The sequence below is a fragment of the Micropterus salmoides genome, unplaced genomic scaffold (assembly GCF_014851395.1).
Source record: "Micropterus salmoides isolate LMB-PRFRI ecotype aquatic unplaced genomic scaffold, ASM1485139v1 Ms_hic_scaffold_16, whole genome shotgun sequence".
Classification (NCBI taxonomy): domain Eukaryota; kingdom Metazoa; phylum Chordata; class Actinopteri; order Centrarchiformes; family Centrarchidae; genus Micropterus; species Micropterus salmoides.
This window is the reverse complement of record NW_024040707.1, coordinates 9,678,509-9,699,279: the sequence shown is the minus strand read 5'-3', so window position 1 is coordinate 9,699,279 and position 20,771 is coordinate 9,678,509. Positions and strand designations below refer to the sequence as shown.

The 20,771-nt window shown below is 39.8% G+C and overlaps 1 protein-coding gene across 1 annotated transcript; it reads left to right on the top strand.

Annotated features, from left to right (window-relative positions):
* The first annotated feature begins 58 nt into the window (after nucleotides 1-58).
* cacna1fa (calcium channel, voltage-dependent, L type, alpha 1F subunit a) lies at nucleotides 59-20,534 on the top strand. The gene is made up of 47 exons (XM_038721820.1): nucleotides 59-527; nucleotides 1,454-1,643; nucleotides 1,843-1,948; nucleotides 3,714-3,853; nucleotides 3,943-4,088; nucleotides 4,195-4,347; nucleotides 4,444-4,640; nucleotides 4,727-4,830; nucleotides 4,927-5,069; nucleotides 5,172-5,240; nucleotides 5,324-5,387; nucleotides 5,489-5,515; nucleotides 5,739-5,899; nucleotides 6,022-6,247; nucleotides 6,404-6,611; nucleotides 6,729-6,849; nucleotides 6,966-7,038; nucleotides 7,214-7,277; nucleotides 7,373-7,430; nucleotides 7,528-7,624; nucleotides 7,750-7,879; nucleotides 7,984-8,043; nucleotides 8,124-8,230; nucleotides 8,717-8,804; nucleotides 8,956-9,063; nucleotides 9,624-9,676; nucleotides 9,779-9,925; nucleotides 10,587-10,788; nucleotides 10,880-11,038; nucleotides 11,136-11,246; nucleotides 11,341-11,424; nucleotides 12,141-12,161; nucleotides 12,265-12,393; nucleotides 12,510-12,575; nucleotides 13,075-13,166; nucleotides 13,321-13,480; nucleotides 14,820-14,947; nucleotides 15,058-15,154; nucleotides 15,244-15,346; nucleotides 15,461-15,562; nucleotides 15,795-15,919; nucleotides 16,462-16,810; nucleotides 16,905-17,097; nucleotides 17,511-17,887; nucleotides 18,780-18,895; nucleotides 19,000-19,329; nucleotides 19,625-20,534. The coding sequence occupies exons 1-47, from the start codon at nucleotides 509-511 to the stop codon at nucleotides 19,829-19,831; spliced, it is 6,210 nt and encodes a 2,069-aa protein (XP_038577748.1). The 5' UTR covers nucleotides 59-508; the 3' UTR covers nucleotides 19,832-20,534.
* The last annotated feature ends 237 nt before the right edge of the window (nucleotides 20,535-20,771 follow it).

The following is a 20,771-nucleotide window of genomic DNA, read 5'->3' as shown; positions in this document are numbered from 1 at the left end:
CATAATATTCCTCTATACTGTTTAACTATAACTTTGCAACAAAATCCCACAGAGCTGCAGAGATTCTCCTGAGTCTACCTCCACCTTCCCCTTGAAAGATTTCCTCTGTCATCCTTTTAAACGGCTCAACTAGTTTAATCCTGACGGCTGACCACCGCGGATATGGGGACGCGTTTGCTATAATACTCCTCGTGTGCCTGCATAGATAAAAGCAATTGCACTATTAATTTACTCACCTAAGAAATTGCCCAAATTGGATTTTGTAAAAATCTGATTAATTGGATTTCTAAGCTAAGCAGGCGGTGAGCAGGATGGCCCATAGCCTCTCAGCTGCACCGGCGTGCTGCATGTGGATATGAAATGACAGGCAGCAGATGATCCTTTTTTTACCCCTAAAAAGTTGTCTCTTTTGGGGGCCAAATTCATATCTGTGATCCACTGCATGTCGATCCTCTGAGGAGTTGATGGTGGGTTTTCTGAAGTGATTTCGTGGTGTTAAACTGCGGACATGGACGGGGCAAAGAAAGGTAGGGGCTCCTTCCAGTGTCTCTGAGCTTTTGTTTGCACACAGCAAAGAACAGTAAGAATATGCACATTATAACTTCAGAGTTATGAATAAAACATGGACTAAGCTCACTGTACTGTAAAGATACTGATGAGAAATCATAGGAAATTGCAGGTGGTGTGGATGGACGGTTAGCAATGATTTCTGAAATAATACATCCAGATATACATTGAATGTTACAAGATTGGTCATACATAGTTCATCCTGATAGTTAAGCAGTTTTGCGTGATTAAAATCAAAGCACATCCTTTGGAACAATTAGGTGCACAACTGGAATCACATTCAACATTTCCACAATAAGCAAGTCTGTTCTATCTGCCCATATTTTTGGCTACTCCTTTTTACATGGGAGAGGCTATAAATGTACCTGCAGGCTTATTCACCGTGCAGGGCCTAGTCAACAGGTGTTCATGGGGCCTACATGGGGATAGTGCTTGGCTAATTGCCAGGCTGCTCCCAATAAAGAAGTAGGTCACATCTGGTCTTATAATATGACGCCTTCAGGACAGAATACCTGTCTGTTTCTGCAGCCATGTGTCAAATCCTCCCTTTCATTTTGTTTGATTATAAAATGTGGGCTGATAATAGCAATATAATATTTTCACATTGTGAGAGAGAACTGAAAGTTGTACACCAACCATAACTGGGCACAGAGTTTTGATTCAATGTAAAAGTATCCACCAATACAACAGACCCATTTCTCTATTAGCAAAGAACTATCTAGCTATGTCAGTTACCTTTGATGTATCACACGTGTTTACATTTTTGACATAAAAGATTTTCCACCATAAGTCTTTCAGTCATTATGCAATACTAATCTTTTAGACTTCACATTCGGGATGCTTGAAAACAGAATAACATCATTACAGAATGTTTTCTTGTGGACAGATGCCCTCCCTGGGGGCGATGGAGGAAAATCAGACACCCTCGGGTCGACTGGCTCGGCCAGAAAAAGAGGAGGGGGGGCCAAGAAGGCAATGCAGGCAAACAAGTCCGCGCTCAGGGCCCCCCGAGCCCTCTGCTGCCTCACCCTCAGCAACCCCATCCGCATGGCAGCACTGGCCCTAGTAGAGTGGAAATATCCTTCTCTGTGTCCTTTAGGATGAACAGCGGATTGTGTATGTTTATGCACAGTCATGTACATAATGCAAATGTATAATATGTTCATGAGAATATGTGGGGGTGTAGGCAGATTGAAGTTTTATTATGCTGTTGTCTGTATTTTCCTGGAAAGATGCATTCACAAGGCCTGTTGTACCCTTAACTGCAATCCTTAAGCCCTTTGATATTTTCATTCTACTTGCCATCTTTGCCAACTGTGTGGCCATGGGTGTTACCAAGCCGTATCCCGATGATGACTCCAATGCTACCAATCACCAACTGGTGAGATTCCTGTGGGGAGATATAAAGAAGCTTAACCTAACGTTTTTCTTGAACTCTTCTTTAACTCATTAAAGTACACAACACAATGTTAACAAACAACAAAATTCATCACATAATCCAAGGCAAAAACAAGGATAACATCTAAAAACCTGGGTAAATATTTATTCATTTAGTTGACGCTTTTATCCAAAGCGACTTACAATTGCTATTTATGTCAGGTTGCACACCTCTGGAGCAACTAGGGTCTAAGTGTCTTGTTCAGGGACACATTTCAACTCTTAATCCAAAAGTGAAATTCCTTGATTTTATATGATTCATGCACTCATACATACAACTATACATACGTAGCTATGAAGATGGATAGACAAGATACTAAGATCAATGAGTGAGAAGACATGATGATTAAAAAAAAGTGTTTGAAAAGAGATGAGAGGTACATCCAAGCCAACATGGGGAATATCACATGAAGTAAAAGTATAAACTTCAAACAGATACTGGCACTTTGATCATAGAGAGCTGTCTTCATCAGACCGCTGAAGTAGTAGTCAGTTCTTGGAAATCAAAAGTATAAAAAGTTTAGGACAGCATCGTGATCACTTTAAAGGGAATGAAAGAAGTTGTCAACGTGAACTTTTTGTAATTTCAATAAGATCATCAAATCCTAGCTTCTCTTACACTGTTCTCATGTTTCCGTTTCCAAGGCTTGACTCTCACATAGAACATCCCATGTGGTTATCCTGAGAGAATGTTCCTTCTCAGGTCCTCTGAGTCATTTGAGGACACTGCTGGATATATGCATGATTCTAGTGACACAAGTGTAGGAAAAACATCTTAATGGTTTGTGAAAAGGAGAAAATATGCTTTTCAGTGTTTCATGGAAACGACAGTTATAAGTAGGTATTTTGCTGAAGGTAGTAACAATTAGTGAAAAGGTTAATAGCGTTCTGTTGGATGGTAATGGGATCATGACTTACTTAAACCACAACCATCTGCCTCATCTCTTTGTCTCTCTTACTCTTACTATCTTTCTTTCTCCCTGAAAATTACAAATTAAAGTCAGGGTGAAAAAGAGCATGTTTTTCTTTGGTGTATTGCAAATGTGAGCCAATATGTATAGCTTATATATGTATATATATTTAAAATTGTCATATTGTGTTAACGTTATTGTTTCATTGGAAACAATCCATACCTCATTTGCAGAGAGTAAATATTAAAATTTGATTTTTGTAAACAGGGTAACAGGGACACACACACATACACTAGACCCTTATTGGATTGCACCAAGTAGGTTAGCTCCTTCCTTTCAGTAAATTACAGTACTGTAAGTTAATATAATACATTTTTGGATCAGGTTTTGGTGGATGCTACAGATTTTTGTGAATTCCAGTCGTCTTACATTAAACCACATTATGCCTGGACCATTGTGTCAACCTGAGGTAAAAGCATTGGTGACATTTGTAGCAGTGATTAGAAGCATTAAGTTGAAGGGTACAGAAAAGAGATTCAGTGACAGGCTTAAGTAGGCCTATGTGTGAGGCACTGGGTTAAGAGGTTAGAAAGCCACTGCAGTCAGCCTTTAATGATATCACACATGATTTAAAGAAGGAAGCATGAAAAAGTCAGTCAATGCCACTTTATTGTACTGTAAAAATAAATTTTTTCAAGACTATTCCATATTTATTCTTTTCAGACGCACTCGCGGACATAAAAAAGGTCATTACAATTTTGTCAAACACCCCTACATTTCCTTTTCTTTTGTTCTCAGGAACAAGTGGAATATGTCTTCCTTGTCATCTTCACCATCGAGACCTTCACTAAAATCCTTGCCTATGGCTTAGTCATGCACCCCAGCGCCTACATACGCAGCGGATGGAACTTGCTTGATTTCGTTATCGTCATTGTCGGGTATTTTGGTGCTTCATGTAGTCACCATTTGCAGGCTACAAATTTTCGATCACTAACAAAAAGAAGAGTTAACATGTCTGTCTGTGCAGGTTGTTCAGTGTAATAGCAGAGGCCATGACGGATCATAAGCCAGGAGAGGCCCATCATGCAGCTGGAAAACCTGGAGGCCTGGATGTCAAAGCTCTCAGAGCGTTCAGGGTGTTGCGACCCCTTCGGCTTGTATCTGGAGTGCCAAGTGCGTTTATCATTTGTTGCAGTTTGCTTTTAAAGTGTTGCTGCATGTGTGTTTCTGTGCTTCATCCTACATGCACCAATGAAACGTAAGTGTTTGTTCTTGCCAGGTTTGCAAATCGTGTTAAACTCCATCATGAAAGCCATGGTCCCCCTTCTGCACATTGGTATGTTGGTCATGTTTGTCATCATCATCTACGCTATCATCGGCTTGGAGCTTTTCATCGGCAGGATGCACAAGACGTGTTACTTTAGTGGCACAGGTCTCTGCTCTCTTAACCAAGAAAAGATTTAATACAGCACGTCCATATGTCATGGATATGTTGGCTCAATGCCTCCTGCTGTTCTCTGTGCTCCAGATCTCATGTTGGAAGATGATCCGTCACCTTGTGCATTTGCCGGGAACGGGCGCTTTTGCGGGGGGAATGGGACTGAGTGCAGGGGCAAATGGGAAGGCCCCAACGGCGGCATCACAAACTTCGACAACATTTTCTTCGCCATGCTGACAGTTTTCCAGTGCATCACTATGGAGGGTTGGACAGATGTTCTCTACTGGGTACACAATCAAGTTCCTGGATCCTTCACAGTTTTCATGTTTATTGAAATTTAAAATATTAACCTGTACTTTGTCTCTCTGCACAGATGAATGATGCCATTGGCTTTGAGATCCCATGGGTTTACTTTGTTTCTCTGGTCATCTTTGGATCCTTTTTCATTATCAATCTTGTATTGGGTGTGTTGAGCGGGTGGGTAGCCGCTGCACTGCAGGTCACAGCTTTCTGTGCATTTGTTGTGTCATGAGAAACAAAATGAATGCCCTGCATTTGTCTTCAATGTTTCAGAGAGTTCTCCAAGGAAAGAGAAAAGGCCGTAGCGCGTGGTGAGCTGCAGAAGGCTCAGGAGAGCAAGCAGATGGAGGAGGACATGATAGGTTACATGGACTGGCTCATAGAGGCCGAGGATGTGGATGAAGAAGGAAACAAACGTTAGTTTAACTCATATTCATGTCGACATACACACTTTCAAACCAAAACATCTACATTTAGTTTTACCTTGATACATAGTCTGCCTTTATTTGACTTCATAGGTGCTGCAATTGCAAAGAAAAAGATGATGAAGAAGTTCGGCTGGTACAAACACAGTGAGGACGGTGGAGGTATGTCAGCTGTCATTGTCTGTTGTTGTGTGTATTTCACACGATTCTCTCTAACAGCCAGTACTCATCTCTATGTTGAACAGAGTCAGACTCGGACGATGATATCGCATACCTCGATGATGACAGTGGCTTCTGTGCTTCTCTCATGTAAGGCAACGGAGAAATAATATTGTTTTGATTTATCACTGGCTTGTAGGTGTTAATGAAGTCAGTTCATTGTTTGCACTGACATTGTCTTGTTTCGTCAGGGCAAAGATGATGGCCAATAGCTTCTGGTAAGATTTTCAATATTACATTGTATTTATGTGACGAAGAACATGAACTTTCAGAGAAATAGTTTACTCTTCTATTTGGAGGTGGTAGCAATGCATATTTGTAACATTTATTACTTTTCTTCTATCATTCATTCATGATCCATTCAAATTATTTTTGATATTAGTTGTTACACACCGTGAAAATGCACATTAAAGTCAAGAAACAATTTCTACTACTTTTTAGTGACCAGTTGTGCCAGCTGAATCATACATTCAGGAAGAACTGCCGTGTGGCCGTCAAGACAACTAACTTCTACTGGTTGGTGCTTTTGCTGGTGTTTCTCAACACAGTGGCCAGTGCTTCCGAGCATTACGGACAGCCAAAGTGGCTCACGGAAATGCAAGGTAAGAATCCACTCATCCTTTTGTTTTAACTTTTGTTGAGTGTTTTTGGGGGGAGTCCTGACTCCATCCAGCTGCACACACAAAAAAAAACATGACTCCACGTCTTCTTCTTTGTCCCTCAGAGCGAGCCAACAAGATCCTACTGCTGCTGTTCACTCTGGAGATGCTGATGAAGATGTACGCCTTTGGCCTGCAGATCTATTTCATGGCGCTGTTCAACCGCTTTGATTGCTTTGTGGTGTGCGGCGGCATCCTTGAGACGCTGCTCGTAGAGATGGATGTCATCCCGCCCATCGGCATCTCTGTGCTGCGCTGCATCCGACTGCTTAGGATATTCAAGATGACACGGTAATTGGTGCCAGAGTTTAGTGGTGAAACATCTAGAGGTTTTCAGTCGGCTGCATGAGGAAGGAACCGGTGATATAGTCTGTAGTTTTTTTTAAATTATCCTATGTTCATTATCTGATCTGTAATCCATGCTCTCTTTGATTTTGTTGTTTCCAGGCACTGGGCAGCTTTGTCTGACCTGGTCAACTCTCTGCTCAACTCTATGAAAGCTATCTGCTCCCTTCTGCTCCTGCTCTTCCTCTTCCTCATCATCTTCGCCTTGCTAGGCATGCAGTTGTTTGGAGGCAAATTTAACTTTGATGAGACTCAGATGAAGAGAAGTACTTTTGACTCCTTCCCTCAGGCTCTGCTCACTTGTTTCCAGGTGATCTACATCTCCGCAATATCTCACTACTCGACTATTTTATGTATTGGGTTATTAATCACAGGTCTCTCGTTCTGTCTGTCTGCTGTGTCTCTCTTTTATGGTCTTTCTTTGCAGATCCTCACTGGAGAGGACTGGAACGCTGTAATGTATGACGGTATTATGGCATATGGAGGGCCGATCTTCCCCAACATGGTGGTGTGCATTTACTTTGTCATTCTCTTTGTCTGTGGTAACTGTATCCTTTTCCAGTGTTGGTGCACTTACTGTCTGATTCCTGTCACAGTCTGAGCATTAAATGATTGGTCTTTCAGACCAAACAGAACAGGTTTGTCTCCTTAATTTTGTGATCAGACATTCTGCTCAATGTCTTCTTGGCTATCGCTGTGGACAACTTGGCCGGAGGCGGAGGAAAGACGAAAGTTGAGTAAGTTTGATGATAGTCAGATAGTATGATGATAATGAGCAGTGGTATCGGAGTCATTTATAACTGACTCACCCCTTTATTTCCTGCTGCACTTGAACTTATCGGTATAATAAGCACATAAAAAAGGTTCTATTGTGTGTAAGTGTTAATTACAGTTGTCTATTTGTTTTTTCAGAGAGAAAAAGGAAGAAGAAGAAGAGTGGGATGAGGATGAAGAGAAAGAGGATGAAGATGCAGGGGTAGATAATCTTTTAATCTTTTCTTTCACCATATTAGACATGTTTAAAAAGTGAAATGGCAGACAACAACATATGATCTTTTGTCTCACGTGTAGAACGAAGAAGACGACTGGCAGGAAAACGAGGAGCTGAGGGCCATCGAGGGACTGGAGGGTGAGTCTGACTGAAGTCACGACCTGCAGGAGAAATAGCAGAAATGCTGATTAAGATGTAAACCATCTCTTATACCTGTATCTTTATTCTGTTGTAGGAGTTGCTCCATTAAAACCTGAATTCTCAGGGCCCAAAGAGAAGATTGTCCCAATCCCTGATGGAAGCTCTTTCTTCATTCTTGGAAAGAAAAACTGGTAAAAGAGATCATACATGCGCCAAATTAACCAAATTATATTTTACTCCTATAGACTTACTCCCCATTGATTTAACAATTACTAAAATAATACACTTTTCTTTGTAATTTCCTTCCCATTCTCAGTTTGCGAGTTGCCTGCCACAACCTCATCCATCACCCTTACTTCACCAACTTCATTCTCATCTTCATCATCCTCAGTAGTATTTCCCTGGCCGCTGAGGATCCAATCAAATCCCACTCATTCAGGAACATAGTAAGACCGACCGCATCAAAGCCTCACAGACCACGTCCACCTGCTCATCATCACCTGTACAATAATTAAGACTGAATGTTGATAATAATTTCTCTCATCCTCAGGTGCTTGGTTATGCTGATTATGTTTTCACTTCAGTTTTCACGGTGGAAATAGTACTAAAGGTAACGGTTGCTGTGGCTGAAATAAAAAAAATGTCATAATTTCTTCTACATTGGTTATTAACTTCCTTGCTCTTGTCTAGATGACTGTCTACGGAGCATTTCTGCACAGTGGCTCCTTCTGCAGAAATGCTTTCAACCTTCTTGACCTGCTGGTTGTCAGTGTGTCGCTCACATCTTTCTTTTTACAGTGAGTAGATACCTGTTGAACACAGGCTGCACACCGTTTTCTTCTGACAGAAAAGTCCACTGGGAGTCACTTAATGTGTAGATTAAGTGTGTAGAAGAAGTGATGTCTCATTACTGATATGAGGGTAACACACTGTTTAGTCTCTATCTTAGTTCTCTTTGGATTACTGTCCCTCTGTGGTTTACAATAATCACACTTTATGACTCATAGGACATAATGGGCAATGCATATATTATAACATATCGATATGCAACTCCGATATGATATGAGCATCTTAATATTAACCTTATTTAGATTTTTGTGTCTACTGCCAACGCAGCACAACAATTTATTTCAGGATAAATAAAGTTTTGTCTTATCTATCTAGTATTGGGCGAAAAGATTTCATCTTCCCAATGTAGTTTTGTACTTAATTCCCATCCCAATCTGTACGTTTTTTTATCCTTTGTTTTCTTGACTCTTATTCTACTGTCTTGTTGTTCTCAGTTCGAGTGCAATCTCCGTGGTCAAGATTCTCCGAGTGCTGCGAGTGCTCAGGCCTCTTCGAGCCATTAACAGAGCTAAGGGACTAAAGGTAAACAGTTCTCTTATATTAATCTTTCTTTTTTTGTCGTATTCAAATTATATATTAATGTTACATTTTAATTAGCATGTTTGTGGTCAGCCAGTGCATTTTGTTGCTATTTAAAACTGACACACATCCTTTGTTGCTCGTATGTTGACAGAATGTGGTGCAGTGTGTGTTTGTGGCGATCCGCACCATCGGCAACATCTTAATTGTCACAACACTCCTTCAGTTCATGTTTGCATGTATTGGAGTGCAGCTCTTCAAGGTACATTTTTTATGCTATCAGCCTTTTGATTTCTACACTTTGTGTCCACTTTATTAGACGCAAATGTGTAGTCTAATGTAGTCAGTGTTTCTGCCGTAAAGGATCTTTTATGATGCCTGTAATGTTCAGTTTTTGTTGATGCTGTCATAGAAGTGTTACTTAAATGTGTTTTAGCACTGAGGTCGTAGTTGTGGTGTTGTACTGGACTGCAATGCATTGAAAGTGATTCTAATATTCTGCCCTCCTTATGAATGTACATGCTGAGGACAAAAAATTTGAAACACCTCTCAAAATAATGTTGTCTAGTAGAACATCAACTTTTACAATCACCTCAATTATAAACATTTAGTTGAATTTACACATTTCCAGCAGTGTCAACATAAACATAAGCTTTGTATAGATAGATGTTATGGTAAAGCTGCTGCATGGGACTGCATTAGATTATACCTGTGTACCTAATAAAGTGGTCACTGGGGTGTACTTTTCTCTCACTCAGGATTTCAAAGGGAAGTGGCCAGTGAGCTTTTATTAGTCTAACCTTCCTATGTTTAATGTTACAGGGCCGATTCTACAGCTGCACAGACGAAGCCAAACACACTCCTGTGGAGTGCAGGTCATTTTTCTTTTCTTCATTTCTCTGCACAATATACAGCACTTCATAGTCTTTTAACATGCTGTCACTTTCATAACAATGCATGTATGTGTTTAATTTTAGGGGGACGTTTGTGGTTTATAAAGACGGGGATATGAACCACCCCATGGTGAAAGAGAGGATTTGGGAAAACAGTGATTTCAACTTTGACAATGTGCTGATGGGCATGCTAGCTTTGTTCACTGTGTCAACATTTGAAGGCTGGCCACAGTGAGTAGTAACTCTACATAGTTTTAGTGCAAAGGATTATTTTTGTTGGCAACAAATGTCCATGAAAAGAAATAAAACAGAATTGTGTTAGTCCTTCTCTTAAGACTTTCTAACTTCCCTATCCTGTCTGCTGTTCCTATTAAAGATGTAAATCTATAAAGATTTGTATATATACTTTTTTAAATTTTAAAATGGCTCAGTAATTCCCTGAAACAGATGGGCACTGTAGGTTAAAATAAAACATTACTAAAACAGGAGGTAACAGTGCATTTGTTAATGTTGTTAAAACACATTTGGTGCTCTATAGAACACAGCGATAGTGATCATGTATGTGGGATTGAGTCAAAATAAAATACAATTCCCATGTTGATGGTAATGAAGGAACATGTCACCCTGTGAAACAGTGTGGCTTATCGGTGTGTTTTTAATAGTTTTTGGAAAACAATGGAGTTCAATGGCAAAGATAAATAAGATATATCTGGTTTTGGCTATACACACAATACTTACAATACACAACAGTAGTTAGTAGGATTAATTTTCCTTTTTAACTTTTCATGGCATGTGTTGGTAATAAGAAAATTAATTAAAATTAAATCTTTAAGCTTTTATTTAAATCAGTGTTTGACAAAGAATTGTGTCGTCTCCATTTTTTTGTATAAAGGCTCCTTTACCGGGCCGTGGATGCCAACGCCATAAACCGAGGGCCCATTTACAACTACCGAGTAGAAATCTCCATCTTTTTCATCATCTACATCATCATCATTGCCTTCTTCATGATGAACATATTTGTGGGTTTTGTCATCATCACATTTCGAGAGCAAGGGGAGGCTGAATTCAAAAACTGTGAACTCAACAAAAATCAAGTTAGTTACTTTATTTTATTATTTCAATTAAACACATATTAAATCTACATGTTTTCAAAGTGAGTAATGCTCTTCTTTTCCCCCTTTCCAGCGTCAGTGTGTGTACTACGCACTGAAAGCTCAACCAATAAAGATTTACATTCCTAAAAACCCATCACAGCTCAAATTCTGGAAAATAATCAACTCCAGCCAGTTTGAATACATCATGTTTGTGCTAATTCTGGGGAACACCCTCACTCTGGCTATTCAGGTATGATTTCACAACTCTGCCTTAAAATACAGAAATATCAACCTGTTTCAGTGTTGTGATGTGAAGTTTTGTCTTGCTGTTGCTGCTCCTCCCCCAGCATTACGAGCAGTCTAAACTGTTCACCTCCATCATGGACATCCTCAACATGATCTTCACTGTGGTTTTCACTATAGAGATGATTATCAAGTTACTGGCTCTGCGGGCTCATGTGAGGTGTCACTCTTTTACCTTTGAAAATATTCATGACAGCTGTCAGAACCGTCTGTTTGTGACTCTAACTTTGCTTATTCTTTCCTTTGCAGCACTATTTCATTGATCCGTGGAATTCATTTGATGCTTTGATTGTTGTGGGGAGCGTGTTGGATATTGCAGTCTCTGAGTTTAGCGTAAGTTTATTCACACTTCCAGTTTCCATTCACTGTAAAAAGAAAAGAAGAGTGTGTTTATTTTACAGGCACATTTCAAAAGCTTGTGTAAGTCAGTATTTCCTCTACAGCTCCATTCTCTACGGCTGTTAAAAAATGTAAAATTATTCATCATTAAATCAAAATTAAGTCAGAATTCTAGTGTCATTGGTACATAAAGGTGTGAAAGAGCCTGTAGCAGTACTCTTTTCTGTTTTGAGTTAAACTCTGTAAAAGCAATGAGTTTGACGCAAAATAAATCATCTGAGGCCGGTAACTCAATTGACCACCTTGATGATTTCATCAAAAGGCATTAAGGACCATCTAAAAACTGGAACAAGCTGCATGTACAACATTAACGTTTGTTCAATACCACAGAATAATAATACATAATAGTTTGTGTTCCTTTAAAGGGAGTTAATCTGGGTATGGCATTTATACTTGTAAGGGTGTTTTATTGGCCAATTTCAGTATTTTTGAATAAATGTACTATTTTTGTATTTTGTATTTCTTTGAAACAATATCACAAGAAATATAACGGTTAACTGAATAAATTTACCATGAAAAATCCAAATCCATTGAAATGGTTTCTTGACCTAAGTTTTAGTGACCATTTGTGTCTGTTCCTGATGGCTTTTAAAATCTCTTTCCTCTCATGTGGAATCTCCTGTTTTTGATTGCCTGAAACATCAATCCAGGGAGGAGGCGGCCATGGTGAGGTGAGAGCTGAACACAACCACTGCAACTCCAAAGGTTTTGGATTTATACTCAAAATCTGTGAGCACTGTAACACACCATATTTAATTAACTGTTTTTGTCTAGGGCAAAGGAGAGAGTGGAAAAGTATCCATCACGTTCTTCCGTTTATTTCGAGTCTTGAGGTTGGTTAAACTGCTCAGCAAAGGAGAGGGCATTCGAACCCTCCTCTGGACTTTTGTCAAGTCCCTCCAGGTCAGTGCAGCACAGAGCGAGTAATTCACATAGCACAAAGGATTTACTACAGTATGTTGTCAACACACTTGCAAACTCCTTTTTTGTAATTGAGCTCTTGACTTTACTCTGCTCAGGCCCTGCCTTATGTTGGTCTGCTCATTGCGATGATCTTTTTCATCTATGCTGTGATTGGCATGCAGGTGAGTCTCTCTTATCAATCGAGACTTTTCAATCAATTAACTACTTAATATTAAACAAAACTGTATAAACAATTCAAAACATTGTGCTTCACTTCATTAGTGGGACTCCCACTGACCCAGACTCTCATCCTGCCCCGTAAAACTACACGTTACATTAACGTACATTACATTAAGTCTCCACATCTAACTAACTAATGCAAATTTTTATTTAACAAGTTCTTTATGTTCTTTATACTTTGAACATTTGCACTTTCCTTGGTCAATATTTTGCACATTGCCTCCTCTTTGCTTTCATTTTAAAACAGATCTATTTTACATATTTGTTTAAGTAAAGTTCGATTTGCCTTTTAATTGTTTTTCTTTTCTCTTACTATGTTTATTCTTACTATTTTGCACCAAAATACCAAGGCAAATTCCTCTTATGTTTGTACGTGAAAGCTTACATGTCAAAAAACCTGATTCTGATTCTTACAAAGATTCAACACTGTTCTCCTTTCAGACATTTGGGAAAGTTGCCATTGATGACGACACACATATCAACAGAAACTGCAACTTCCAGACTTTCTTCATGGCTGTTCTGGTGCTCTTCAGGTGAGCCAGTTTAGCCAGAAAGAAACAGATTTTTTACAACAGCTCAAAAATTGCCTGCACTTCTGCTGTTTGCCTCAACACAATATTTTACTCTGATCTTTGTGTCTAAGTAACTGTCAAATGAAAATGCTGCCCTGTCTCTGTGTCCTTGTAGGTGTGCCACTGGAGAGCAGTGGCAGGAGATCATGTTGGCAGCTCTGCCCGGTAGACGCTGTGACCCAGAATCGGACACTGAGCCTGGCGAAGAGTTCTCCTGCGGTAGCAACTTGTCCTACATCTACTTCATCAGCTTCTTTATGCTCTGTGCTTACCTGGTGAGCAAAGCTGTGGAGGATTAAGGATCCTTTCTATCTGTTTTGTTTTAATCACACAGTCCTCAGATCATTTGTAGTATAACACTTTCCCTTCTATGATATAACTTAATACAGCCTCCTGACTCCAAAATAAATTTAGGTATAATTAATTCAGGCTTGTGTCTTACAGGCTGTCAGGTCAAGTGGGATTAAAGTCAAATGAAAGTAGAGAGGATAGTATTACAACAACTGAGTTGTAACAGTTTTAAAAGCTAACCTTGTCTTTTCTAACTCCAGCTCTTTGAGAAATCCCTCATCCATGGATTTATTCCCTTAATCCAAGCAGCAAATCACAGTCCTGATTTCAAAGGGTGCAAATGCTGTATTTTGGTAACATTTCCATGACCTCTGTGCTATTTTAAGACATAAGAAACGTTAAACCAAGGTGACTTTAAGCCTGGAGAACGTGCAAGAGCAGAACAGTGCCTAAGCTGAAGTATAAAAAATTTAAGTGGAGGCTCATACTGTTTTTAGCAGATGCAGTCCAATCGTAAAAGTGAGACTGGGAAATACAGTACTGCCTATTATAAATTAAGATAATTAAGATAATTATCAATTAATTATTAAGATAATCAATGTCATCTAATAATAGAGTGTAAAATCTACATGGTGCAGAGGACCTTAAATTCACATGAAGTGTCATAGCACCACCTACATTTAAAAAGAGGCCAAACATCTCAACGTGTGCAATATTATGATTTCCTTATTTTGAAATGCCCAATTCTAACCCTTGTTCTCCTTTACATTACAAATTGAATGCACTCCATTTTAAAATGTCAAAATGTTTGAGACCACTATTGACCATAATCTCCTCCTTGGTTGGATTATTTTCTCAGTCTCAGCTCTTTTCTTAAAAAACAGGTTCTATGTGTGTCTTACATTCCTTCTGTGGTTTCTTCTCTTGTGGACAGCTGACATTCATCAGTCTGTGTGTGTGGTCTTTGACCTTGAGCATAGATGGACTGGGATAGACCCAGAACTCTTTTGTCCTCTTGGGTTTTTGCAAAGTTAACAGAACTGCATGGACAGTATCAGTCATTATCGAAGACAGCTCTGATAGTCACATCACATGCACTTAAAAGGAAACAACTACACACTTGTGAAAATGTAGTGTCAACCATTTCCAACGAGAGTAATGAATTCTTACTTGTTTTAGTCATTCATGTTAATTTGCCTTAAAACACATGGAGTCAATTTCAGTTGATACAGTATTTTAATCACAACATGCCCTGTTCAATTAACAAATCTTGTTTTATAAACAACATGTTGGTTACAAGTTTCTGTTCTGTTCTCTATCAAGATTATCAACTTGTTCATTGCCGTCATCATGGACAACTTTGAATACTTGACACGCGACTGGACTGTGCTCGGTACTCACCACCTGGACGAGTTTAAGAGAGTTTGGTCTGACTACGATCCAGAGGCCACGTAAGACTAATTTCTCTTTAACCTTCTTCTACTTTTGCCGAGCTACTCTGTTTGTTTCCAGAATATTCTTATCTGTCAGTAAATGTCTGCCCTTCTGTTTCTTCTTGCAGCGGCCGTATAAAGCACATTGATGTTGTCACTATGCTGCGCAGGATTCAGCCACCTCTTGGTTTTGGAAAATTATGTCCTCATCGTGTTGCTTGCAAGGTAAGTCAGCACAACTTCAGTGCTGCACACTTGATGCTAGAAAAAATAAAAGATCTCACTCATTGTGCCTCATCGTCTTGTCCTCTTAGAGACTGGTTGCTATGAACGTCCCACTGCACTCAGATGGGACAGTCACCTTCAATGCTACTCTGTTTGCTCTCGTGCGAACCTCGCTCAAGATCAAGACTGAAGGTTAGATTACATACACAGACAGAAACCAGTGCATGCTTATTGTACTTCTTTAAGTTCTTAGTGTTGTTAGGGTGCTGTTTCCTTTAAAGGATTTGTTGCTTTTGTCTCTCTCAGGCCCCATCGACCAGCAAAATGAAGAGCTGAAGCTGATCATTAAGAAGCTCTGGAAGCACACCAAGCCCAAGCTAATTGATGAAGTGATTCCTCCCCCTAGAGGTACGCCAAAAAATTACATAGCTGCAAGACATGATGAAAAAATGATAAAACCAGAAACCAGAAACCAGTGCACAACCTTTGCCATTATAGAAAGTAACATGCCTGCCTTAGAAAATAATCTGCTTTCAAAAGATTCTGTCTGAATACAAGAAACATTTAAGACATATGCACTTCTCATCATCGATCTGTTCCATTTTAACCTCCAACCTTAGCGTTTGTTTTTCCTTCTTAGGGGATGCGGTGACTTGTGGAAAGTTTTACGCCAGCTTCTTGATTCAGGACTATTTTAAAAAGTTCCGCAAGAGAAAGGAGAGGGAGAGGAAATCCAAAAAGAAGGACAAGGCGGCTTCTCTGCAGGTGACTTAACTTGTGCTTTTGACTTTTTTACACACACATAGTAATGTGTCTTATATGTTTTTTCAATCATAATAGTTCAATGACCTTGTTAAAAATCCACTCATTCTCCACTGTGACAAATCCATATGCAAATACTTATGTTATTTCAGAAATTAACTACTAGACACAAGATATGTCCCATATCTCAGGGTATGTGAACTGGTGGTTTCAAGTTTCCACATCACAGTTTTGTAAGTTACTTGCTGGACCGGGACTGGCTTTCTAATTAGTTGTCATAAAATCATGCTCATTCACAAACCCACAATTGAGGTGAGCAAAGAGAGACTTTCCCTCTTCAGCTGGTGAATGTGAAAACATCCTGCTCACATCATTCTGCATAGAGAAGATCAAACATCCACATGACGTAACAATAAGAAAAACACATATTTGAGAGGAGGAAGACTTTAACTTTGGTGTTGCTTTATGGATATTTGTCACTTAGTCTTAACAATTGAGGTGCTTACTGTATGTTAATGTTTATAAGTATATTTCTGTGTTCTCAGCAAGGACTGCGGACGCTGCAGGACCTCGCTCCAGAGATGCGTCTGGCAATGGCCTGTGACCTGGAAGAAGAGGAGGGTGTGGATGGAGAGATGACAGGTGATGATATATTCGACAGTGAGCCCGGAACCTCAGTGAATACCACGCCCGCCAGCACACCATTGCCGCGCATAGATACACTTGTGGAGCAGACAACTGTGATCATGGAACCTGAGTCCAAGACAGCCAACTGGGATGTGATCACAGAGCAGGTCATGGGCCTGCAGGAGCATGAGAGACCAGGATCAGAGCTGGTAGGCATCAGCATTGTAACAGAACAGCCTGTGAGGTCCGAACCCCTGCCCATTAGGTGTGTATCTCTCATTTTATATAAAGCTGTCATTGGTACTGTAAATGTTTAGAAAGACATAATGAATTGTTTCTTCTGCCTGTTTCTCCTGTTCAGGGTGGATTTCCATCAGTGAGTTGCCTCCTCCTCCTCCTCCTCCTCCTCCTCCTCCTCCTCCTCCTCCTACCCAAGAGATAGTAGGTGGAGGAGAAGTTATAGTTGAAGAACCACTCGTGGCAGCTACAGCTGTAGTAGCTGAGCAGGTTTATAGCAGTGAAGGAGATGCTGCACATCTAGCATCAGTAGAAGGGTAAGAAACAAGCAAGAGAGTGAGGAGCGAGATACCATATATATATAATAAATGAATAAATAAAGTAACATTTTGAATAGTCTCATTCGCTTTATTGCCAAGAGTGATGAGCAGATCAATACTAGTAGGTGGTTAACTGAGTTTTCTGTATTTACACTTCTGTTAATATAATATGTTAATTAGTGATCTTTAGAGGTGCTGGCAGATGTTTTCACCTTTAGATTGAGACGGGCTAGCTGGTTCCCCCTTTTTCCAGTCTTTATGCTAAGCTAAGCTAACTGTTTCCTGGATTCACATGACAGACAGACATGAGAGGGGAATCAATCTTATTTTCTAATTCTGCAGGAAAGTTTATAAGCAAGTTTCCTGTTAAAATATTTAATAATCTAAAACTCTTGTCATGGATCTTACAGGTATGTGTATCCAGAAGCTGTCTCTCCTGTACCAACTGAGACAGTCTACAATGAACACAGCCTGGAAAGAGCTAGCAGCATTGGGGAGATAACCTATGATACTCATGATGCCAATGGCTTTGTTGGGAATGGCTATGGTGGCACCAACATGAATGGAGAGAGTGTTGCTGCAAGCCCCACACCCTATAGCACAAGTGAATATAATGGGAACGGATACACAGGCTACGATGAAAACGGCAGTGTCATCAGCGCCAATGGTAATGGAAGTATAATGAGCGGCTTCAATGGAAATGACAGCACCGTCTGTGGTTACAATGGGAATGAGAATGGTAGTGCACAGTTTGTCAGGAGACGGCTACTTCCTTCCATACCGAAAGGTGAGAAACATATGTACATTTTCTTTTTGGTGTTTTCTTCTCCTGCTCCATTGCACATGTGTTTAAAGTGTGCAGAGTTACATTATTTTAGCAACTAACATGCCATTAGAGCTGCAATTATTGATCGACCGAAAATTCATCTGCAACTATCATGATAAACAAGTAATTTGTCAAGCAAAAAACCCCCAAACATTTTATGGTTCAAAATTGTCAATAATGAGGACTTATTTGTTTTAAATTATGGTAAATTTATTGTCATTTGGGTTTGGACTGCTATTTAAACAAAACAAGACATCTGATTTAGATTGTGTCACTTCTAGGAAATTGTGATTGCAATTTTTCACTGTTTTATGATATTTTATAGTCCAAACAATTCGTAGAGAATGAAAATAATCTTAATAAATAAAAGTTGCAGACCTACATTCCATTGTCTGATTTGTATTACAGGACTTTTTAATAATAACGATGAGTCTGCTACTAGATTTATCAAAAATATGTTCACTAAGAAACAACAGTTTATTTTGTCTGGTAACTTTTCTGTGGAAAAATAAGATTATATATGCATGCATTGCTGTGATGTCGGAGACTCTCATTATTAATCCACACGGCTGGATTAGCAAACAGGTAAAGCGGGCAACTGCCTAGACTTACATTGTGTGTCAGGTGATTTGTGGTAGTTTTATTAGCTGCACATTTGTCTGTGGATTTGCATGAAATCAGAGTATCAACTGAAATGATGAGGGCTTTAAAGAGCAACTTCATTCCCCATTTTAGTTTGCACATCCTTTGCATACAGACAATGCAAGCAAAAGCTAATACTAAATCTCTCCACGCAGGATTATAGTTTTGCACCCTGGCAAGTTTGCTAACACTCCCCTGCTTATTGTTTCAGGTCGTAAGCCTGCCTTTAACTTCCAGTGTCTGAGGCCACAGAGCAGTGTGGACGACCAGCTGCCTATCCCAGGGAACTACCGTGGGAACACATCACCATCCAGATCCCGTCTACAGGTAAAACAATAGCACACGCACATCTCAAAATGTTTTTGTTCATACAAATAGTGTGTCTCATCTTGTTTGACTTGTCTTTTCCTGCTCTCGCTCTCTTGTGTCAGACCCAGCACAGCCTGGACTCCCGGCCCAGCAGCGTGTCCTCGATGTCATCCACATCCTGGGTGAACACAGCAGCAGCTGGCACCACTCCTGTTCCAGGAATGATTCCCCCCTCGGGACGCAGGGGTAAACTCATCTACACCCCTATGATCCTGGTGGATGAAGCCACAGGCACCAGCCAGCCGCTGTGGAGCGACGGCTCTGCTAGCCTCCCTGTAGGACGCCGTCCTGGCTGGTATCCCGGTCAGACGAGGACCTTCACCAACACAAGACCACCACCGGTTAACCAGGGCTTTGTAGACAGAGGCAGTGCAGACAGTCTGGTCGAGTCGGTGAGTAATAATAACAGATAATTGTAACTTAAGTACGGGACTTGAGTAAATGTATTTGGTTACTTTCTGCCACTGTCCATTTGCTGTTACTGTACTATTTACATTGTGGTAACAGAAATAAAGTTACCACTCACTGGTGACTAGATGGCATTTCAATTTGACTAAGTGAGTCTTTCAGCTGATAAAATCCTCTGTGCATTGGATATAAACATAATCACATAGACTATTACTAAAAACATAATCCCTGTTTTACGTCATTGTTACTCTGCTTCTATTTCTCCCTTGCTTGTGTCAGATCTTGATCTCCGAGGGTCTCGGCATCTACGCCAGGGACCCGAAGTTTGTTAGCTTTGCCAAGCGGGAGATTGCCGAAGCCTGCCACATGAGCCTGGACGAGATGGAGAGCACTGCTGCTGACCTCATAGCTCGCGGAGCCAGTCAGTCGATTTCTCGCTTTGAGGATGAACTGGCCGATGAAATGAATTGTGTGATTTCCTACTGAGATCAGCAAAACCGAAATAACTGTGAGAGAAAGTGAGGTATGAAGATTGTGCAAAAAAAGAACAAAATCTTTCATGTGATGTGTGTTTAGATCTGCTGTGGGGAAAAGTGGAAGGATGATGTGATACAAATGGGACCTTAATTCTCTCAACTTTGTTGTCTGAGGGTAAAATGTTGAGTTGGTTAAGACAAGCTTTTATTTATGAATGCCAAAACACACACACACACACACACACACACACACACACACCACATAATCACACACATACTGATTTTAAGTGGATGTCAGTATGTGGCAGGTCTCAACAAGGTAAGCACTATATAATACTACGACTACAGTGTTTTGCATAAGAGACTGCTGCATGTGACGGAAAACTGTGGCTCTTAGCATTATTATGACCATTTTTTGCATTGTATTCTCACTTTGTACCATACTTGAATTGTTGTCACTTTATACACCTGTATAAACTGTAAAATTAGAATATATATATATATATAAGGCCAATGAAACATTTATACTTTGTTACACTAATAACAAGATCCAGTTGAAACCATTTACTTTTGAGTGCTGAACAGCATTTGCTATTTTAGAGAAATATTTAAATACACCGAATATTGAATGTCCTCTAATATTAAATGTGCAAACTCGTAGCAAAGTTTTGTTTGTGGAGTTGACTAAAAATAAAGCATTATGTTTTCTCAAATGTAGCCTGTGTTTTTTTCTCTTTTTGTTTATTCTTGAGCAGTTATAACCACTCGTTCCAAACAGTGTACTGAAGCATGTTTTATTTTACAACAGTGCTATAATGGTAATGTTGAAAACCGCAGCAAAATACAAAAGAGTGCATTATATAATCAGCCATTAATGGACCAGCAGATGGACAACATCTGGTTTTCACTTCCCTTTTTAGAGAAAAAAGAATCATGCAGAACAGTAAAAC

What these genes read in the sequence shown, in the direction of transcription:
- cacna1fa (XM_038721820.1), top strand. An exon ending in GGACAGATGTTCTCTACTGG is followed by an intron (nt 4,641 to 4,726) that starts GTACACAATCAA and finishes CTCTCTGCACAG; the next exon opens with ATGAATGATGCCATTGGCTT. An exon ending in ACATTTGAAGGCTGGCCACA is followed by an intron (nt 9,926 to 10,586) that starts GTGAGTAGTAAC and finishes TTTTGTATAAAG; the next exon opens with GCTCCTTTACCGGGCCGTGG.